Source organism: Caretta caretta, chromosome 6 (genome assembly GCF_965140235.1).
Source record: "Caretta caretta isolate rCarCar2 chromosome 6, rCarCar1.hap1, whole genome shotgun sequence".
Classification (NCBI taxonomy): domain Eukaryota; kingdom Metazoa; phylum Chordata; order Testudines; family Cheloniidae; genus Caretta; species Caretta caretta.
The window spans coordinates 61,506,841-61,525,286 of record NC_134211.1 but is presented as its reverse complement, the minus strand read 5'-3'; the positions used below and the strand labels follow the sequence as shown (position 1 = coordinate 61,525,286).

The 18,446-nt window shown below is 40.7% G+C and overlaps 1 protein-coding gene across 6 annotated transcripts in view; it reads right to left on the bottom strand.

The window, feature by feature from the left end:
* PALS1 (protein associated with LIN7 1, MAGUK p55 family member) overlaps positions 1-18,446 on the bottom strand; it is a 140,698-nt gene that overhangs the window by 24,094 nt on the left and 98,158 nt on the right. For all 6 annotated transcript variants that reach the window (XM_048855335.2, XM_048855336.2, XM_075129632.1 and 3 more), the window contains 4 exons: positions 11,427-11,504; positions 7,403-7,549; positions 6,427-6,588; positions 2,401-2,478 (listed from right to left, as the gene is read on the bottom strand). In XM_048855335.2, coding sequence (XP_048711292.1) covers positions 2,401-2,478; positions 6,427-6,588; positions 7,403-7,549; positions 11,427-11,504 — 465 coding nt within the window. The remainder of the gene's footprint in view (positions 1-2,400; positions 2,479-6,426; positions 6,589-7,402; positions 7,550-11,426; positions 11,505-18,446) is intronic.

The window sequence follows — 18,446 nt, the reverse complement described above, 5'->3', positions numbered from 1 at the left end:
GCTATATGTAAGAAACAAATTGACAGATTATAAATTAAAATGCCAGAAGGGACCACTGTGATCATCTAGTTTCCTGCATACCACAGGCCATAGGACTTCTGTGAATTAATTCCCTTTTGAAAAACATCCAACTAGATTTAAAAATTGCCAGTGATGGAGAATCCACCACAATCCTTGGTAAATTGTGCCAATGGTTGATAAGTGTTAATTTTTTTTTTTACCTTGTTTCCTGTCTGAATTTATCTAGCCTCAACTTCTAGCCATTGTGTCTTACTATACTTTTTTCTGCTAGATTGAACAGCCCACTATCCAATTTTTGTTCCCCCTCCTGGTACTTATATGATTAAGTCACCCCTTAACCTTCTCTTTGTAAAGCTAAATAGACTGAGCTCACTGAGTCTCTTACTATCAGTTTATAGCATGTTTTCCAATCTTTTAATAATTCTTGTGGCTCTTGTCTGAACCCTCTCCAGTTTATCGACATCCTTCTTGATTTGTGGACACAGTAGTCCAGTAGCGGTCACATCAGTGCCAAATTTACAGATTATCAATCATTTATGATTTCACAAGCTCTCTCTGATCTTTTAAAAAAAAACACCACCACCTTTTTATTCTTTGTCATTTTTCTGCTCAGCCCCCAGAAAGACATTTTTCTAATATTTTGGAAATTTAAACTGGATTAAGGAGATAATTATAGGTCTCAGGTTACTTTTACTGACCTTCAATGACAGCAAAAAACCTACAGGCACATAAAGAGTAGTGAATGCAGTATTAACTATTCTGATTGGTCAGCGTCAGATGACCAAAATTCCTTGTATCTAGATCTGTGTTTCATTATAAAAGTAGTACAACTCCATAGGAATGCATTAAAGGTAACAGAGATTTCATTTTTACTGAAAGAAAAGGAGTACTTGTGGCACCTTAGAGACTAACAAATTTATCTGAGCATAAGCTTTCGTGAGCTACAGCTCACTGCATCTGATGAAGTGAGCTGTAGCTCACGAAAGCTTATGCTCAAATAAATTTGTTAGTCTTTAAGGTGCCACAAGTACTCCTTTTCTTTTTGCGGCTACAGACTAACACGACTGCTCCTCCGAAACCCATTTTTACTGAATTATAGATGAGGTTTCATTATAAGTGATGCTTGCTTATCAGTCTCCCACCATGTTACTGTAATTTAAAGGTTTTGTTCATCTTTGAATAAATGTTGCATAACGCTTTACGTAAGCTGCTATAGTCCAAGTTAAAGATAACTCAAGACACTGTTAGCTAGAAACAAACATTTTAGAAAGATCTTCAATTTACTGCTTTTTTTTCCAGATAAGTTTTGCAAGTTAAGGCACAACCCACCACTTTTTAATTCCACCCCCTATCTGTAATGGAGAAATGGATATTCTCAAAAGAAAAAAAAAATAAAACTTCAGAACATTTCAGAAGTGCAAGCAGCTCTAGATTTAGCATTTCTTACTTGTACATGTTTAGTGACTGACAGTAAGCAATGCTATATAGGATAGGTCAACATTTGCAGCAGCAGCACGTAGAGTACAGACACTGGATGCCCAGCTAGCACACGTATAAACAGCAGTGTAGATGGTGAGACACTGCTTATGTGAGTAAAGTACAGACATGCCAGAACTCTAGTGAATATAGCCTGCATAGCTCTCTACATACCCAAGCAGGGCCTCCCATATCTACACTGTTTTTAGCAGTGAAGGGTCCTGCTGCCTCCCTGTTGCAGTAAAAGACTCCAGCAACAGGGAGCTGCTGGAGCCTTTTGCTGCCTCAATGAAAGACTCCACTGCCTCCCCCCCACTAAAGTCTTTCACTGTGGTGTGTAGTCACATGTACTCTACACATTGCTGCAAGCACAGAAAAGGCCATAAACTGAGCACAAATGATCACATTTTGTTGGAATTGCCAAGGCCAATGGTTCTCAACCTTTCCGGGCAACTTTTCAGGAGTCTGATTTGTCTTGCGTACCCCCAAGTTTCACCTCACTCAAGAACTACTTGCTTACAAAATCAGACATAAAAATACAAAAGCGTCACAGCACACTTATTTACTGAAAAATTACTTACTTTCTCATTTTGTCTATATGAAATTTTAGTTTGTACTGACTTTGCTAGTGCTTTTTATGTAGCCTGTTATAAAACTAGGCAAATATCCAGATGAGTTGATGTACTCCCTGGAAGATCTCTGTGTACCTGCAGGGGTACACGGACCCCTGCTTGAGAACCAATGCTCTAGGCAGTCACCTGTGATTATTTTCAGCAGTGTTACTCAAATCTTTGAGGTCTAAATCAATTTCTTTTGTTTCGTCCTGTAAAATGACCCACAAAAGACCTTTGTAAGCACTGGGTGAAAAACAACGGTTGTAAGATTAACATAAATTTCACTTACAACTGTCTCCTTGGCAGGAGGTGGCTTGCTCTGTTGACTGGGTATCAGCACAAATGTCAGAGTGCCATGCATGTCAGCCTGCAACAAAACAAGATTCCAGTAATCTACACCATAAATACTTGACTATTTGAATTAGGGATTCCAATAAATAACATTTACTGTTTTCAAAATGCAATACGAATTCCAAGAAAATCCAGGCCCTATAATCAAATGCATCATTATATCACTATGTGGGTTAAGATTTATAATAATCCCAATATACATACATTCCCAGAGAAAAGTGACACAGTAGGAAAGACTAAAGAGCTTGATGCTGATCTCCAGATGATGGAAGCCTAGAAAGCTTGGTTGTACAAATTATTTTCTCTATACAACTTTACTGAGAAAAGATGGGGAAATTAGAGAACTACAAGGATTACAATTCTGCCACTCTCTTCTGAGTTGTTAATAAGTCAGTTAATACTGGAAAAGAAGCTAAAACAAAGATGAAAATGTTCATGGTGAACTCAAATTTCTTTCAGTTATAAAACAGTGTTTCTAATTACAAGTGTAAAGAGAGTGCTTGCTTATACTGAAACATTGCCAAAATGTACATAAACAAATTTACAGTATTTTCCTCACATCAAGGCACAAAACCATCATCCATAGAAATTATATCACTAACAGCTAAAATATTTAATTGTTAACCACAGATGTTGTGCTCAGTCCTATAAAGAAAGTCAGCGAAGTCCTTGCCCTGAAGAGCTCACATACTTAAGATCCCAATCCTGTAAAGATTTACACATACACTTCAATTTACACACCACGTAGTTCTCCTGACTGACAAGTCAACTCACAGTGCTTAAAATAAAGTGTGTGTGTAAATGATTGCACAATGGGGTTCTTAGGACCTGATTTATATGGTGCAGCAAGCATTACACTCAATTATGTTTGCACAATCAGGTCTTATGAAAGCAGTGCATGGAGTGTGTACAGCTCATTTATACAGAAAGAGGTCAGCTGACCCTTCCATGGGACTTAGAACCAGGAATTCCTGAATTCTATCCTAAATTACATTGATTTGTTGTATGGCCTTTTGTAAAACGAGGATAACAAATTTATCTTCTGTTGCATGGATTAGCTGCTGAATGATTGTAAAGCATTTTAGAGTTAAAAACACCAGAAAATTATTATACATAAGATTATGTTAAAAGGTTGCAAAGTCAAGCGCTCAAAAGTTAAGAAACCCTAGCATTAAGGTTGCCCATATAACCCTAACTTGAGGGTGGGTGGGTGGCTGGCTGTGGGGGTGTGTGTGTGTGTAATAATACTATATAGTCTTTAGTTACACAATACTACATTCAATCTTCCATTATATGATTCTATCTGGTGGGAGCTATGTCAGTATGGAGTAAGTCAGGGGTGGGCAAACTATGACCAGTGGGCTGGATCCTGCCCATCAGGGCTTTGGATCCGGCATGCAGGATTGCCGCCCCATGCTGCTGCTGTAAGCAGCTGGCACCAAGTCCCTGCGGCCTCTAGGGGAGGGGTGGCAGAGGGCTCCATGCACTGCCCTCGCCTGCAGGCATCGCCTCACCCGCAGCTCCCATTGGCCAGGAACGGGGAACCGCGGCCAGTGGGAGCTTTGGGGGGGAGGTACCCGAAGGCAAGGGCAGTGCATGGAGCCCTCTGCCTCCTCCTCCAGGGGTTGCAGGGATGTGGTGCCAGCCATCTCTGGGAGCAGCGCGGGGCCAGGGCAGGCAGGGAGCCTGTCTTAGCCCTGCTGCGTGCCACTGCCACCTCAGAGCCGCTCCAGGTAAGTGGCGCTGGGCCGAGCCCACACCCCGTGCCCCAGCCCCCTCCCGCACCCCGACCCCCGCCATACCCTGCACCCCTCCTGCACCCCAAACCCCTGCCCTGAGCCCCCTTGTACACCCCGCACCCCTCCTGCGCCCCAACCCCTTGCCCTGAGCCCCTTCCTGCACACCGCACCCCTTCCTACACCCCGCACTCCCTCCCCCAGGCCTACATTCATGGCCCTGCATGGAATTTCCCCACCCAGATGTGGAGTTTGCCCACTCCTGGAGTAAGTTCTTCGCAGACAATCTTCAGAACACAATACTGCCAAAGTCTTATAAACCTCTACTAAGCACATACAAACTGATTTTTCAGAGGCTCATAACTTGGCTAAATTTGAACAGATTTTGCAGGGAGGGCAAACTACATCCCTAGCTTGAGCCCCACCCCCAACAAATTTCAAGTCCCTGCTACAAAAGTATGGATGTTTAAGATATTTTGAATCAAATGGTTGTAAGATTTTTTTTAAACTTGGACAAATTCCCTAAATTCTCTCTCAAAGAGCTGAACAGTTTTAGCTGAAACTTTCGGAAAAAAAAGATTCAGGTAGATGCAGACAAGTTTCAGGCTGAAAGTTACAGCATAAACAGTTATAACAGGGACTTAAGATTGCCTAACAGTGTCCATTGTAACTATAGACATAGTTACCAGCTCCATCTATAACTGAAGCAGTCTTCTGTTGTACGGGAAGCTAGAATCCTTCACTCCGATACTGGCAGGTGTGATGATTTTGGAGTTTTGTCTATACATCTTACGAAATGATATTATGAAATGTATCATTAAATTGCTGTATCAAGGAAAGCCTCTGTATGTGTATCACCATGAACTGGCAAGATTGTACCATGTCTTCCCCAGACCAGGGACAATGGGGAATATTTAATGTTAATGATGTTGCTTTGAAATACACAGGAAGTTGGAGCAGGAGGAAGAAAAAGAACAGTTGGACCAAGATCAGAGGAGGTGAGATTAGGAAGTAAGTACCCATGTTTCAGCAACCCAAGGAATGCCCTGCAGTAGATGGATTTGATAGTTCTGAACCCTGCTCAAATGATGCCCTGGGATGGTAAGGAAACTGCACCTACCGCAGGGCCCCTGACAGAGTAAACAGTAACCCAACTCAGAAGGCTCAATATCTTTGGTGGGATTCTGGGAGAGGGTGTGTTTAAGTTTCAGGAGAATCTGATGGGTCACTATTTGTTCAGGGGGATAGGCAGCTAGACAATAGGTTCCAGCTCTCAGGAGGGGGTACCAGACTGAAGGTCTGTGCTCTGGAATGTGCCTAAGGACCCCACACACTGGGGCATGGCTCGGATTCATTCAGGCTCCACAGGCTTAAAGCACCTCGGGCCATGGTTTTGGGTCCCTTCACAGCAGCCTAGTGAATGGCTGAGAGGGGCACATTTGATCGGCTTCTGTGCCAGTATGCAAATAAATTCTAAGTGGACTTTTAATTTATCCCAAGTTACTAATGTGATTATCCTCCAGTTTCAAAAATCTTTTCAGCTGCCATATTAATAAAAGTGATACTGAACATTTTTACCACCTTGAATGAAGTTAAGAGGATACCAATCAGCTTCAAAATCACACTTCCATCTAATTGATCTATTGAATTTTCTCACATCATTACAAGACACTTCTGAGATTACTGTGACAAAGAAATTAGAAATATCATTGCTGACAAAAACTGAAACAAAATGATCCTTGAAGGAAGGAAGGACACAGAAGACTGGTCTTAATCAGGTCTAGTATGGCATGCTATCACACCCCTTCAAATTTGCTGCTTAGAGGCAGAACCATTTGAGGCTGAAGTGGGTAATGCTGAAGAGAAAGACCACAGACTCCTCTGATGTAGGTGAGCCTGGTTTACTGAGTGCTTGGACTTCTGAGAATAGAAACCTAATGAAGATGACCATCAAGATCTGGAGAATTTGAAGGACTACTTTCTTCAGACAATATTTTCATACCTCTTAGAACACTGCTTTGTCAGACTTGCCAAAAGACCAGATGTGAAAAAATTCTCTAGGTCTAACAACATTATCAAAAACAAAATACATTTCTTAAAGTTAACTAATTAAAATTATAATTATGATGTTTGGATCCAACTCCTTTAAAAAAAAAAAAAAGTGGCAACTTGAAAAGGTCAGACAGGAAATATTCCTGGGGAGGGCGGGGAAAGAAGGAACCACTTACCAGCAAATCAAAAACTTCATTAACATCTTTTCCACGAATCTCAATGCCATTAATTTCCAGAACTTCATCCCCTTCATGTAATAACCCACTCTTCTCTGCAGCACCCCCTTTCACTATTCGACTAATGATGACAGAATCCATTTCATTGCGCACTGTAGCACCCTACACAATTGCAAATAGATAATCTGAATGTAAAACAAATATGAAACTCAGGGATATATACTGCATATATTTTAAACCAGTGGATAAAATTTCATATACTACAAATGAAAAACAAACTTAGATGAACACATCCAAAGCTTTGACTTAAAAATAGATATTCAGTTCTTAAAGCAGAAACAGGAACTTCTAATCTGCTCAACAGTGATTAAATTTGAGTTGTACATTATGACAGAAATGTTTTAAAAAACCTTTTTTCCAAATAGGTTTATGTAGAACGTGAAAAACAGAACATAAGAAAGGTAAAAAATGCAGTTGTTGCCACAGTAAGGATTAAAACTCAGTTTCAGCAAACCCTGAGATACTGCCTTCTTTAGGAAGGCCTTCTTTCAAACCCATTGACTTTTCAACAGATGTACTACTGACTTTGCTCTAAATGGCAGCAACTTATGTTTCAATATTAGAATAAATTAATATAGCCTCAGTATAAGAAATATGCATCAGCCATAAACATTTTTATTTCATGAACCAAAATTACTATTTGCTCTCAAAGTTTAAACTGCATACCGATGATAAAATTCCAAAACAAAATAACGACCTGCAAAAGGAAAAAAAAAATTGTGTCCCCTACTTCACCTATAAAGAGAACACCTCTCTCTCAATAATTAAAAAAAAAAGGGGGGGGGGAGGGGTTTGAACACTACTATTAGGACAACTTCCCCCACCAGGGAGTCTGGAAGAATAAAAGTAAATTGGACAGTTCAAGCCTCATTTTCTTCCAGAGCAAGGGATCTGCTGTCAGAGTAACAATACTTACCAATGGAATATCTCGAGCCTTCTCAATGCGAACTATTTTAACTGTCTCCTCTCCATACAGGCCAAAGTTCTCATAAACCCTTTCATTTGTCACTGGCTCTGGCTGCATTTCTTGCTCTGCAACCTTATCATGAGCTAATAGAAGTGCCTAGTGTTAAACAAAACAGACAATACAGTTTAAGGAAATCATGCCTTTCATACCTACATGAAGCACAACAGAAATTCACTAATTTGTACTAACTAGGATATCCATTGCAAGTTAGAGAACTGTGCAAATTATCTGGTAAACAAATTAAAAAATCCTAAAGATCTCTATCACAATAGCATGGTTAAGTTTTAATTATACTAATTCATAGTGAGAGCCAGATATATTCCACAGCTGCAGAATTCACCCTTGCTGCGAAAGTGTGCTTCAGAATCTTAGTTTTTAAAAAGCTAATATTCTAGTCTTTATGATCAAGAACATAAGAAGGGCCATACTGGGTCAGACCAATGGTCCATCTAGCCCAGTATCCTGTCTTCTGACAGTGGCCAATGCCAGGTGCTTCAGAGGGAATGAACAGAACAGTGATTCATGTCCTGTTGCCCATTCCCAACTTCTGGAAGACATAAGCTATGGACACTTAAGAGCATGGTTTTGCATCCCAGCCCATCCTGGCTAATAGCCATTGATGGACCTATCCTCCATGAACTTATCTAGCTCTTTTTTCAAGCCTGTTACAATCTTGGCCTTCACACACCTTTGGGCAAATGGTTCCACAGGTTGACTGTGCACTGTGTGAAGAAATACTTCCTTTTTTGTTTGTTTTAAACCTGCTGACTATTACTTTTATTTTCAGTTCTTGTGTTATGAGGCATAAATAACACTTCCTTATTTACTTTCTCCACACCAGCCCTGGTTTTATAGACCTCTATCATATCCCCCCCAGTTGTCTCTTTTCCAAGCTGTAAAGTCCCAGTTTTATTAATCTCTCCTCAGATGGAAGCTGTTCCATACCCCTAATAATTTTTGTTGCCCTTTTCTGAACCTTTTCCAATATATCTTTTTTTGAGATGGTGCGACCACATCTGCACACAGTATTCAAGATGTGGGCATACCATGGATTTATATAGAGACAATATGGTATTTTCTGTCTTCTTATTGATCCCTTTCCTAATAATTCCCAACATTCTGTTAGCGTTTTTAACTGCCACCGTACACTAAGTGGATGTTTTCAGAGAACTATCCATGACGACTCCAAGATCTCTTTCTTGCGTGGTAAATAGCTAATTTATATGTATAGCTGGGATTATGTTTTCCAGCGTGCATTACTTTGCATTTATCTACATTGAATTTCATCTGCCATTTTGTTGCCCAGTCACCCAGTTTTGAGAGACGATTGCAACGATAACCTGGAAAACATGAAGTGAATGTAAACTAATCTAGTTTTCGCAAAAAGAAAAGGAGTACTTGTGGCACCTTAGAGACTAACCAATTTATTTGAGCATGAACTTTCGTGAGCTACAGCTCACTTCATCAGATGCATACCGTGGAAACTGCAGCAGACTTTATATATACACAGAGAATATGAAACAATACCTCCTCCCACCCCACTGTCCTGCTGGTAATAGCTTATCTAAAGTGATCAACAGGTGGGCCATTTCCAGCACAAATCCAGGTTTTCTCACCCTCCACCCCCCCACACAAATTCACTCTCCTGCTGGTGCTAGCCCATCCAAAGTGACAACTCTTTACATAATCAAGTCGGGCTATTTCCTGCATAAATCCAGGTTTTCTCACATCCCCCCCACCCCCATACACACACAAACTCACTCTCCTGCTGGTAATAGCTCATCTAAACTGACCACTCTCCAAGTTTAAATCCAAGTTAAACCAGAACATCTGGGGGGGGGGGGGTAGGAAAAAACAAGAGGAAACAGGCTACCTTGCATAATGACTCATTATGCAAGGTAGCCTGTTTCCTCTTGTTTTTTCCTACCCCCCCCCCCAGATGTTCTGGTTTAACTTGGATTTAAACTTGGAGAGTGGTCAGTTTAGATGAGCTATTACCAGCAGGAGAGTGAGTTTGTGTGTGTATGGGGGTGGGGGGGATGTGAGAAAACCTGGATTTATGCAGGAAATAGCCCGACTTGATTATGTAAAGAGTTGTCACTTTGGATGGGCTAGCACCAGCAGGAGAGTGAATTTGTGTGGGGGGGTGGAGGGTGAGAAAACCTGGATTTGTGCTGGAAATGGCCCACCTGTTGATCACTTTAGATAAGCTATTACCAGCAGGACAGTGGGGTGGGAGGAGGTATTGTTTCATATTCTCTGTGTATATATAAAGTCTGCTGCAGTTTCCACGGTATGCATCTGATGAAGTGAGCTGTAGCTCACGAAAGCTCATGCTCAAATAAATTGGTTAGTCTCTAAGGTGCCACAAGTACTCCTTTTCTTTTTGCGAATACAGACTAACACGGCTGTTCCTCTGTAATCTAGTGTTATCCTCCTGAGTTTGCTGACAGTCTGAATCAATGGCTCTGAGGGGTCTCAATACCCCATTTTACTTCACGTTAATTCTGAAACCTAAGGATGACAACCTTGTCAATCTGTAGTTTACTGAACGTACGCTGATAAAATCTAATGACAAAATCAGTTTAACAAACACAGGGGCTGCTGTACTGCTTATATTCATTTTCATATATAATTAAATACAAAACCTCCAGTTTTAATATTTGAAGCTGTCACTGTATTTTGATTATTTCCATTAAAGCACTGCAGAAATTAGTGGACTCTGCCACAAAATTTAAGTGCAGCTTGTCAGAGTAAACAGGGCCTTGTTCAGAGTATACTATTAAATATATATATTTTTAAATGTAATGAAGTTTTAGTAAAAAGAGACCTCACCGTAGCACTCAGCTATTAAATCTTTGCCAAGAAATGTAGTAGAAGCTATTTTACTTATAAGTTGCAAGCAATGCACATTAATCACATTCTTCTGTAACTGACAACTGTAAATTTCACTAGCTGTCAATTCTTGTTTGTACAGTAGTGATATATGCTGGAATTTATACCTATGGTTTCAGACTCCTCCACACTCCCAGAACACTTTTTTTAGGGGGAGGGAGGGAAGAGTTGGGAAGGAAAAAGAATACTTTCCCAATAAAAAGACCCCACTCCAGAGCCTCCAAGCTCCAGCAGTCAGCCCAAAGGAACAGCAAATATTCCCCCAAAACAGCCAGAAGCGGCAGGGCACGATTACACTCAGCCAGGGCCCCCCTATCCACTTAATACTTCCACAGCACTTCAACGCCACCAATAGCAGCAAACCACCCGCCCCCCATCCCTTTTTTTTTTAAAATCCATCTGAACTCTGGTCATTATCAGGCATTTGATGAATGCCTGTTTGCCCTTAACTTATCTTAGCTATTTCCCATCACAGGTCCTCTGTCACTCTCACTCTCCCTCCCCCATAAACCTTTATCTCCCTGTTCACTCTGTATGCCACACTTTTTTCCCTTCCCTTGTTTGGATAGCAAGCTGTATGGGGCAAAAGTCTGTCTTCCTATGTGTTTATACAGTGCCTAGCACCATGGAGCCCCAATTCTGATTGAGTTTTCGGGCAACAATGTAGAGGAAAATACTGTATTATATATCCATGCACCCAGTGCAGCTTCACTCTTCCAATGGTTATGTTTAAAGTCAATCTTCTGCCTTTTGCATAAACATTGAAGGCTGGCTTACTAGGTATGCAACTAAGTACACCTGAAGACTGGTGGCTGGCACTGAACCCAAGTGCGCATTTCAATAGTAAATGTCATTAGTAGCAGGAAGTTACAATTTTGTCACCTGTGAAACACGTTAAGTTTTCATTTTTCAATCACGTGGAGATTTTCCATATATTCGAGGAACACTCAGTTTTTAGCCTCAAGAAACAAGTTTCAAACCGGTGTTTTTACGGTGTTTGCAAGAAATAAAATATATAAAAACATTTTAAAAATCTACATAGTATAGATTACACAGTACCAGCTTTGCCTAGTTTTACCTGAATGTGAGGGGCATTCAGCAAAGCGCTAAGCTCCTGCCCATCTTTCTGGTGACTGGGTTTCAAAACACACTGTACCTAAAAGAGACCAAACAGTGAAAATCTGCTTTGTATAGTTGGCTAATTTAGCTCTGACTAAAGTTATCTTGAAGAAAGAAAACTAAATGTAATTAGCTATTTTACTGAGAGAAACAAAGCAAATCTGTATATTTATTACTCTGCCTCAATATATTTATAAAAAACTCTTAAGAAATAAGACATTTATGCAATGAGAATACATGAACTATTCTAATGTGTCAAATCAGAACTGTGCTTCTCTATCTAGGCTGTTATCCAGTACATTAGAGTGACATGAGCGGACAGTACTGATGGACTAGGCTACTATAGGGAATGAATAAAAGATTAAGATCTGTAAAAGGAGGGCAGTCATTAAAAAACTATAAATGAACACATCCCCACAAAAGGTAGCCTATTTACCAAACAACAGCATACCATCACAGACGTTTCTAAAATGTCATCTGGGTGACTCATAAATTACAGATAATTCCAGATTATTAATGTATTAAACTGCTTAGACCTTTTTCCTAGGAGTGGAAGATGGTCTCACTTTGTTCAAATTGCTGTTTCCACCGGCAGCAGAAAGACAGTGATTCTGATGCAGGGTTTCAACAGACCATGTCAAAGCCTTCCCTCAGACTCTGATAGAGTCATCAGACTTCCTTGTCTGGCTCTGAAAAATCCCTCTTGACAGGGAGGGGTGCCCTTTTCTTCTGCAACTCAGGATGTCAAAAAGCTTACAAGATTTACTTGGGAAAGCTGTCAAAAGAAGATGTATATCTCATGCCATCCTGACTACCAGGTCCTGACCTGCCATTGCTCAGAGGGAAAGACAAAGCAGAAAGGACGCCCTTATCTGGTGAGGAGGCTGAAGGGGGTTCCATCCATGGCTCTTATTCCTAGTCTCATCCTCCTCTGAGAAAATAAAAATATATGGGTTCAGAAGCACTGATGACCTTGAAAAGTCAGGCGAAAGTGACTGAAATGTCATTACAAGAGCCTTCCCCATTTTTAGGATCAAAAGACTGCTCTCTTTCAACTTTTGGGATATTCTTTCATCCTCCACTCTTACTGATGACTTATCAGAAGGTGGTGGTAGAGGGTCAGATACCCAGAAGTGCTAAGAAAAGGGAAAAGAGAAAGATGATTGGTCCAGCAAAACAACTGAAGGTCCCAGGAAGTTCTAGTGCAATATTTGATTATGAAGAGCACCTGCAGCAGTGCTAGGAGCTCCTCTCTCATATCTGGTCCCATGGTAAGGGCCACATGGCTGCGCACTTGGAGCTTTGATCAGCCTCGCTGTTTAAAGTCTCCAAGTAGTTAATTCTCCATGGTAGTGAGAGGCAAGAGGTGAGCTAAGCAGGGTACTTGGTATAAAAAGTAATTTGTTAGGTGTACATGACAGCCGTTAACAGAATTACTTAAGAGGAGAGTTTCAGAGAGAGTTTAGACAGGGCATGAAAGAGGCTTTCCCTCCTGGTTCAGCTCTGTGCGATTTCAAGATGGCCAGTGATGGAACAGTAGTGGTGACCTGCAGTGGATGTGCCATGTTTTCTTTCCTGCCTGAAGCCAGAACAGATTTCCTGTGCATGAAGTGCAAGTTGGTCACTATGCTGGAGGAAAAGATTACTGGATTGGAGAGGCAAGTAAAGACACTACTGAGAATCAGAGAAGGTGAGGAGTTCCTAGATAGCAAGGTTCAGGGAACATCTGTGCCCCAGCTTCAAGGAAGAAAGGAAGAGGAAGTCGGAGAGGAGGCCTTGCTGTTCTTAATCACCAGAGACAAGAGGTCAGGGTGGCATTCCAGCATCTAGAGACAGGCGAGAGTGGGCACAGTGTGGCCACCAGAAAAATGCGGAGGTATGACTCACATGACTGGAATGTTAAAAAAATGGTTATAACCTATTCAGGAAGGATCAAGTAGACAAAAGAGAAGAAGTGACGTGATGTCAAAAATGGCATTACTTGTTTCCCAGTCACTGATAACTTGGAAGACAATGATACTGAATGCTTATGGATCAATGTCCTAACAAAAACACCAGATGGGGTATTGGTCAGTATCTGCTACAGAGCACCAAATCACACTTTGGAACAGGATGACTGGCTCCTTATTTACCTATCTTTAATGTGTGTGTCGGGGCGAAATGCTGTGTGATCATGGGGGACTTCAATTTGAGTGATGTGCTGGAGGTCTGATCTTGCCAATGCTAAAACATCCTGGGAATGTCTAAATAGTACTGAGGACAATTTCCTAACTCCAAGTGTTACAGTCAACATGGGGGAATTCTATATTAGACATCTTGTCAGAAAGAGGAACTGATCACAGAACTAAAAATTAATGGTAGCTTACATACAAGACCTGATCACATTTATAATGTGCAAACAGAATAAAGTACAGATCAGTAATTTTATTTATTTATATATAGAGAGAGAGAGAGACAGAGAGACAGAGACTCTACTTTGAAAGGGATAATTTCACAAAACTGATTAAGATTATGAGCCAAATCAGCTGGGATGAAGAATTTAATCAGAAAAATGTAAATGATAATTTGGAATGGTTTATAAACACTTTCCTAGATCTCCAAAAAGCCATAAGCCTACAAATCAAGGAAGAAAGCCATCTTGGTTAAAAAACTGACCTAGTTTAGAAGGAAAGTGAAGGCAGCTATAAAGAAACAATAAAATAGTATAAAACAAAAGGAAGAAATTGATAGTAATGAATATAAATCAGAAGCCTGGAATTGTAAAAAATTGGTAAGGGAAGCCAAGGGCCACAAGGAGAACTCTATGGTCATCAGGGTTAAGGACAATAAGGAGGAGTTTTTTCAAGAATAATAGGCTCAAAACGAATCCTTACAATGATATTGGTTCATTACTACATGGAAATGGCAGAATTGCAGAAATGTTCAATTAATATTTCTGTTCTGTATTTGAGGGGAAAAATAGATGTAGTAATATCATATGATAACACTTTCCATTCTACTAGTATATCAGAAGAATATTGAACAGGTTCTACTGAAGTTAAAAATTTTAAAATCAGCAGGTCCAAATAGCTTCCATCCAAGTTTTAAAAGAGCTGGCTGAGGAGTTCGCTGAACAGTGAATGTTGATTTCCAGTGAGTCTTGGAACACCGGAAGTTATTGGTGCGTCAATATTTTAAAAGAGTAAACAGGATGACCTGAGTAATTACAGGCCTGTCAGTCATCATTCCAGGGCAAGGTAATACAGCAGCTGATATGGGACTTGAATAACAAAGAATTAAAGGAGAAAAATATAATTAATGCTAATCAACATAGATTTATGGAAAATAGATCCTTATTTTATGAGATTACAAGTTTGTTTGATAAAGGTTACAGTGTTGATTGGAAATATCATTGGAATAATTTACCTATGATCATGATGGCGTTTCCATTACTGGCAATTTTTAAATCAAGATTGGATGTTTCCTAAAATATATGCTCTAGGAATTATTTTGGGGAAGTTCTATGGCTGGTTATACAGAAGGTCAAACTAGATGATCACAACGGTCCCTCTGACTTTGGAATCTATGAAGCTGACATCCCCACAGTAGAACAAAAAAATCCATTAGCACCAAAGCAGAAGCCTCTAGACAGAGATTCCCACAGCTCCTAGCTGCCAAGGAGACACTGAGCCCAAAAGGAAGTAATTGCAGTTTGGTACTGAGAACACTGGTGAACCCTTCGAGCATCTCCACTGAGGTGTTTTGGGGAGATCAAGCCAAGGGGATCTAACAAAGGTCTCAAGAAGGATGGAAATGATCCAGTTCAGAGCTGAATATATATTTTTTTCTTCTTTGCAGCACCCTGAGGTTTGAGGTAGGTCAGCTGCACCATGGCCCGGTGACATCCATCAGTTGATGTACTATGAGACTCCTTCCTGTCAGTGCCATACGATTTCTTAGAGCTGCCAGAAACCAGAAGAACTTCTGCCAGCTTTGTCTGATGAGCTTGAATCTTCAAAAGTCTGTTGCCATGAGGAACCTTCTTTACAGGATGTATTCTCCAGAGAGCAACCCTTCTCCATCCGTTTTGACTCGACAGATTTTTGCACTCAAACAACTTCACAGAACCCGTACTTGTTTGAGATCTCCCCTTCTTCCTTGCCTGATGAAGGTTTTTGCATTAAGAAATTCTGCAGCCTCATCTCTCAATCCTTTTGGACCCCTTTGGAGAAGGATGAGCACACAGATCAATTCCTTGCCTCAGCAGTGCCTGACAACATTCTGAATGCTTGTAAGAGGCTGGAGATTTAGTGAGGCAAAAGGTTCACCTCTTGAAACCATGTTTCTTTGTCATCAAATCCATTGTAAGAGTTGGATCTGACATCCCCTCTAAATCTAAGGAATTTATAAAAAACCAAAAAATACCTAATACAAAGAACTACCTACAATTATATACTTTTTTGTTTGGTTTACTTAAGAATTTGAGACTTTTTCCTAAGCTACTGCATGATGCATAAATGGAATGGACAGGTTTCTATACTGCTACATCTGGCAGAAATCAGAAATGGGGACCATTAGTTGGGGCAAGCTATTTATTCTGTTGCCCCATATGAAGACCCACAGACATTACTGCTTCAAAAAGGGTTTATGGCCATGATTCCTACACAGTGGTTTTATGGAGGCAATGTCAGAAATTAAATTTCTTCCTCCCGCCCCCCTTTTTCTTTTTTGAAATATCCATGCCTGCCAACCTGGCCCATTGAGACATTTTTCGTGCATTGTGTTTTTCTTCACTCAAATTGGATTGCTATTTGGAATAGTTTCATAGTTCTTTAAATGCTTTCATTATATGTATTCAGATGAAATACTACATTTCTCCTCTCTATACATTTAGTACCTTTATTACATCTGTGGGACTATTTAATTCTGGCAGATATAATAGCATGTAGAACATGTGTATCTTCCAGTGTGTCAGATTACTATGCTATGGTCTGTAATAACTTCTGCAGATGTGAACAACTGTTCACAAATGGGGTTACTGTGATTCAGCATCAGAGCTGACTTGCCAAAAATGAGAGACCAAGTCAATGGCAGAGCTAATATTAAAACTAAAGGCACTAGTCTGCACTGCCTCTTATTTTTAAATTGGTAAAGCCACAGGAGTCTCCACCAATTCTGAAGTAATCTTTTCTGTGTATAGCTTTATTCTCTATCTTGTTTAGTGATCTATTGTGTGCACATGGCAACAGTAACTTTATACTGGCCTCTTTGTTGCAGTGGCTTAGTTTTGTAGTTAATAAATCCACACCATCTGCTACATTATTCTTCTACCCCATAAATGCTTTGCAAAAAGTCTGCCATATTAAAAAAAATTCTACCAAATTCTACCAAAAAGATTAAGTTTTGTTTATAAGATATTAATTTGAAAATGTAAAACAATACCAAAACATCTAATTTTAGCTCAAATAGTTGCATCAGAGCCATGAATGTGCATGCCAAATTACACACCACAATTTGAGAGTCATCTGAAGAACAGTTTATAACGGACAGTGAAATCTGGTCTTTTGTGTGCTTCCACCCTATACTATACAATTTTACAGGGGAGACCAGTGTTTCTCAAATTGCAGGTCCTGACCTAAAAAGGAGTTGCAGGGGGGTTGCAAGGTTATATTAAGGGGTCGCAAGATTGCAACCCTTACTTCTGCTCTGCCTTCAGAGCTGGGCAGCCGGAGAGCCGGGGCTGTTGGCTGGATGCCCAGCTCTGAAGGCAGCACTTCTACAAGTATGGTAGGAGTGGCAATACAACACCATGCCACCCTTACTTCTCCACTGCTGCCTTCAGAACTGGGCGGCCAGAGAGTGGTGACTGCTGACCTAGGGCCCAGCTCTGAAGGCAGCAACGCAGAAGTAAAGGTGGCAATAACATACCATGCCATCCTTACTTTTGAGCTGCTGCTGGCGGCAACTCTGTCTTCAGAGCTAGACTCCTGGACAGGAGCAGCCACTCTGCGGCCACCCAGCTCTGATGGCAGCTCCGTTGCCAGCAGCAGCGCAAAGGACAGCAGTACCGCAACCCCACCTACAAGAACCTTGCAAACTGTGCCCGCCCAACTCCTTTTTGGGTCAGGACCCCTACAATTACAACACTGAAATTTCAGATTTAAATAGCTGAAATGAAATTTTTAAAATCCTATGATTGTGAAATTGACCAAAATAGACCATGAATTTGATAGGGCCCTATTTATAACAGAACCAGCAACTCAGTTTTAATATTAATTTCTATATTAATGTAATCTTATTTAATATAGGATGTGTGCATTTTTATATTACTTAAGTAAGGTTATGATTTAGTTACCGGTATTTTTAGTAAAAGTCACTGACAGGTCATGGGCAATAAACAAAAATTCACAGCCCATGACCTGTCCAGGACATAATATAAATATGCCTAACTAAATCTTAATGGGGTCACTGCCTGGGCACCACCACCACCAGGGGCCACCCGGGGAAGTGGCTACTCCAGGCACCCGGAAACCACTGCTGGGGGCCAATGGCAGCGGCCACACCAGCCACCCTGGGACAACTGCTCAGATGATTCCCAGGGCCAGCTGCCTGGGGCTGCCCCAGCAGCAGCCAGTGTGGCTGTCCCTGGGGCCACCTGAACAGGTGGTCCCAGACACAGCTGCTTGGGCGGCCCTGGAGTCAGCCACACTCGCCCCCGCAGAAGTCACAAAGATAGCGTAAAGTCACAGAATCTGACTTCTGCGACCTCCATGACAAACAAGGAGCCCTATACATAAGTACAGTAGTAAGTGTTCAGTTAAGCCCATTAAAAATGGTCTAATTTTATTATTTACATACATCTGGTCTTGCAAAAAAAATTAAAACTTTTCAGTCTCTGAAGCGTTTAGAATTCATTCCGTGTAAGCAGGATCAAATTAAGTTTAACTAGTCCAGGTTTAGAGAGACAGTTCTTGCTAATGTGCTTTTAGATGCTCTTCTA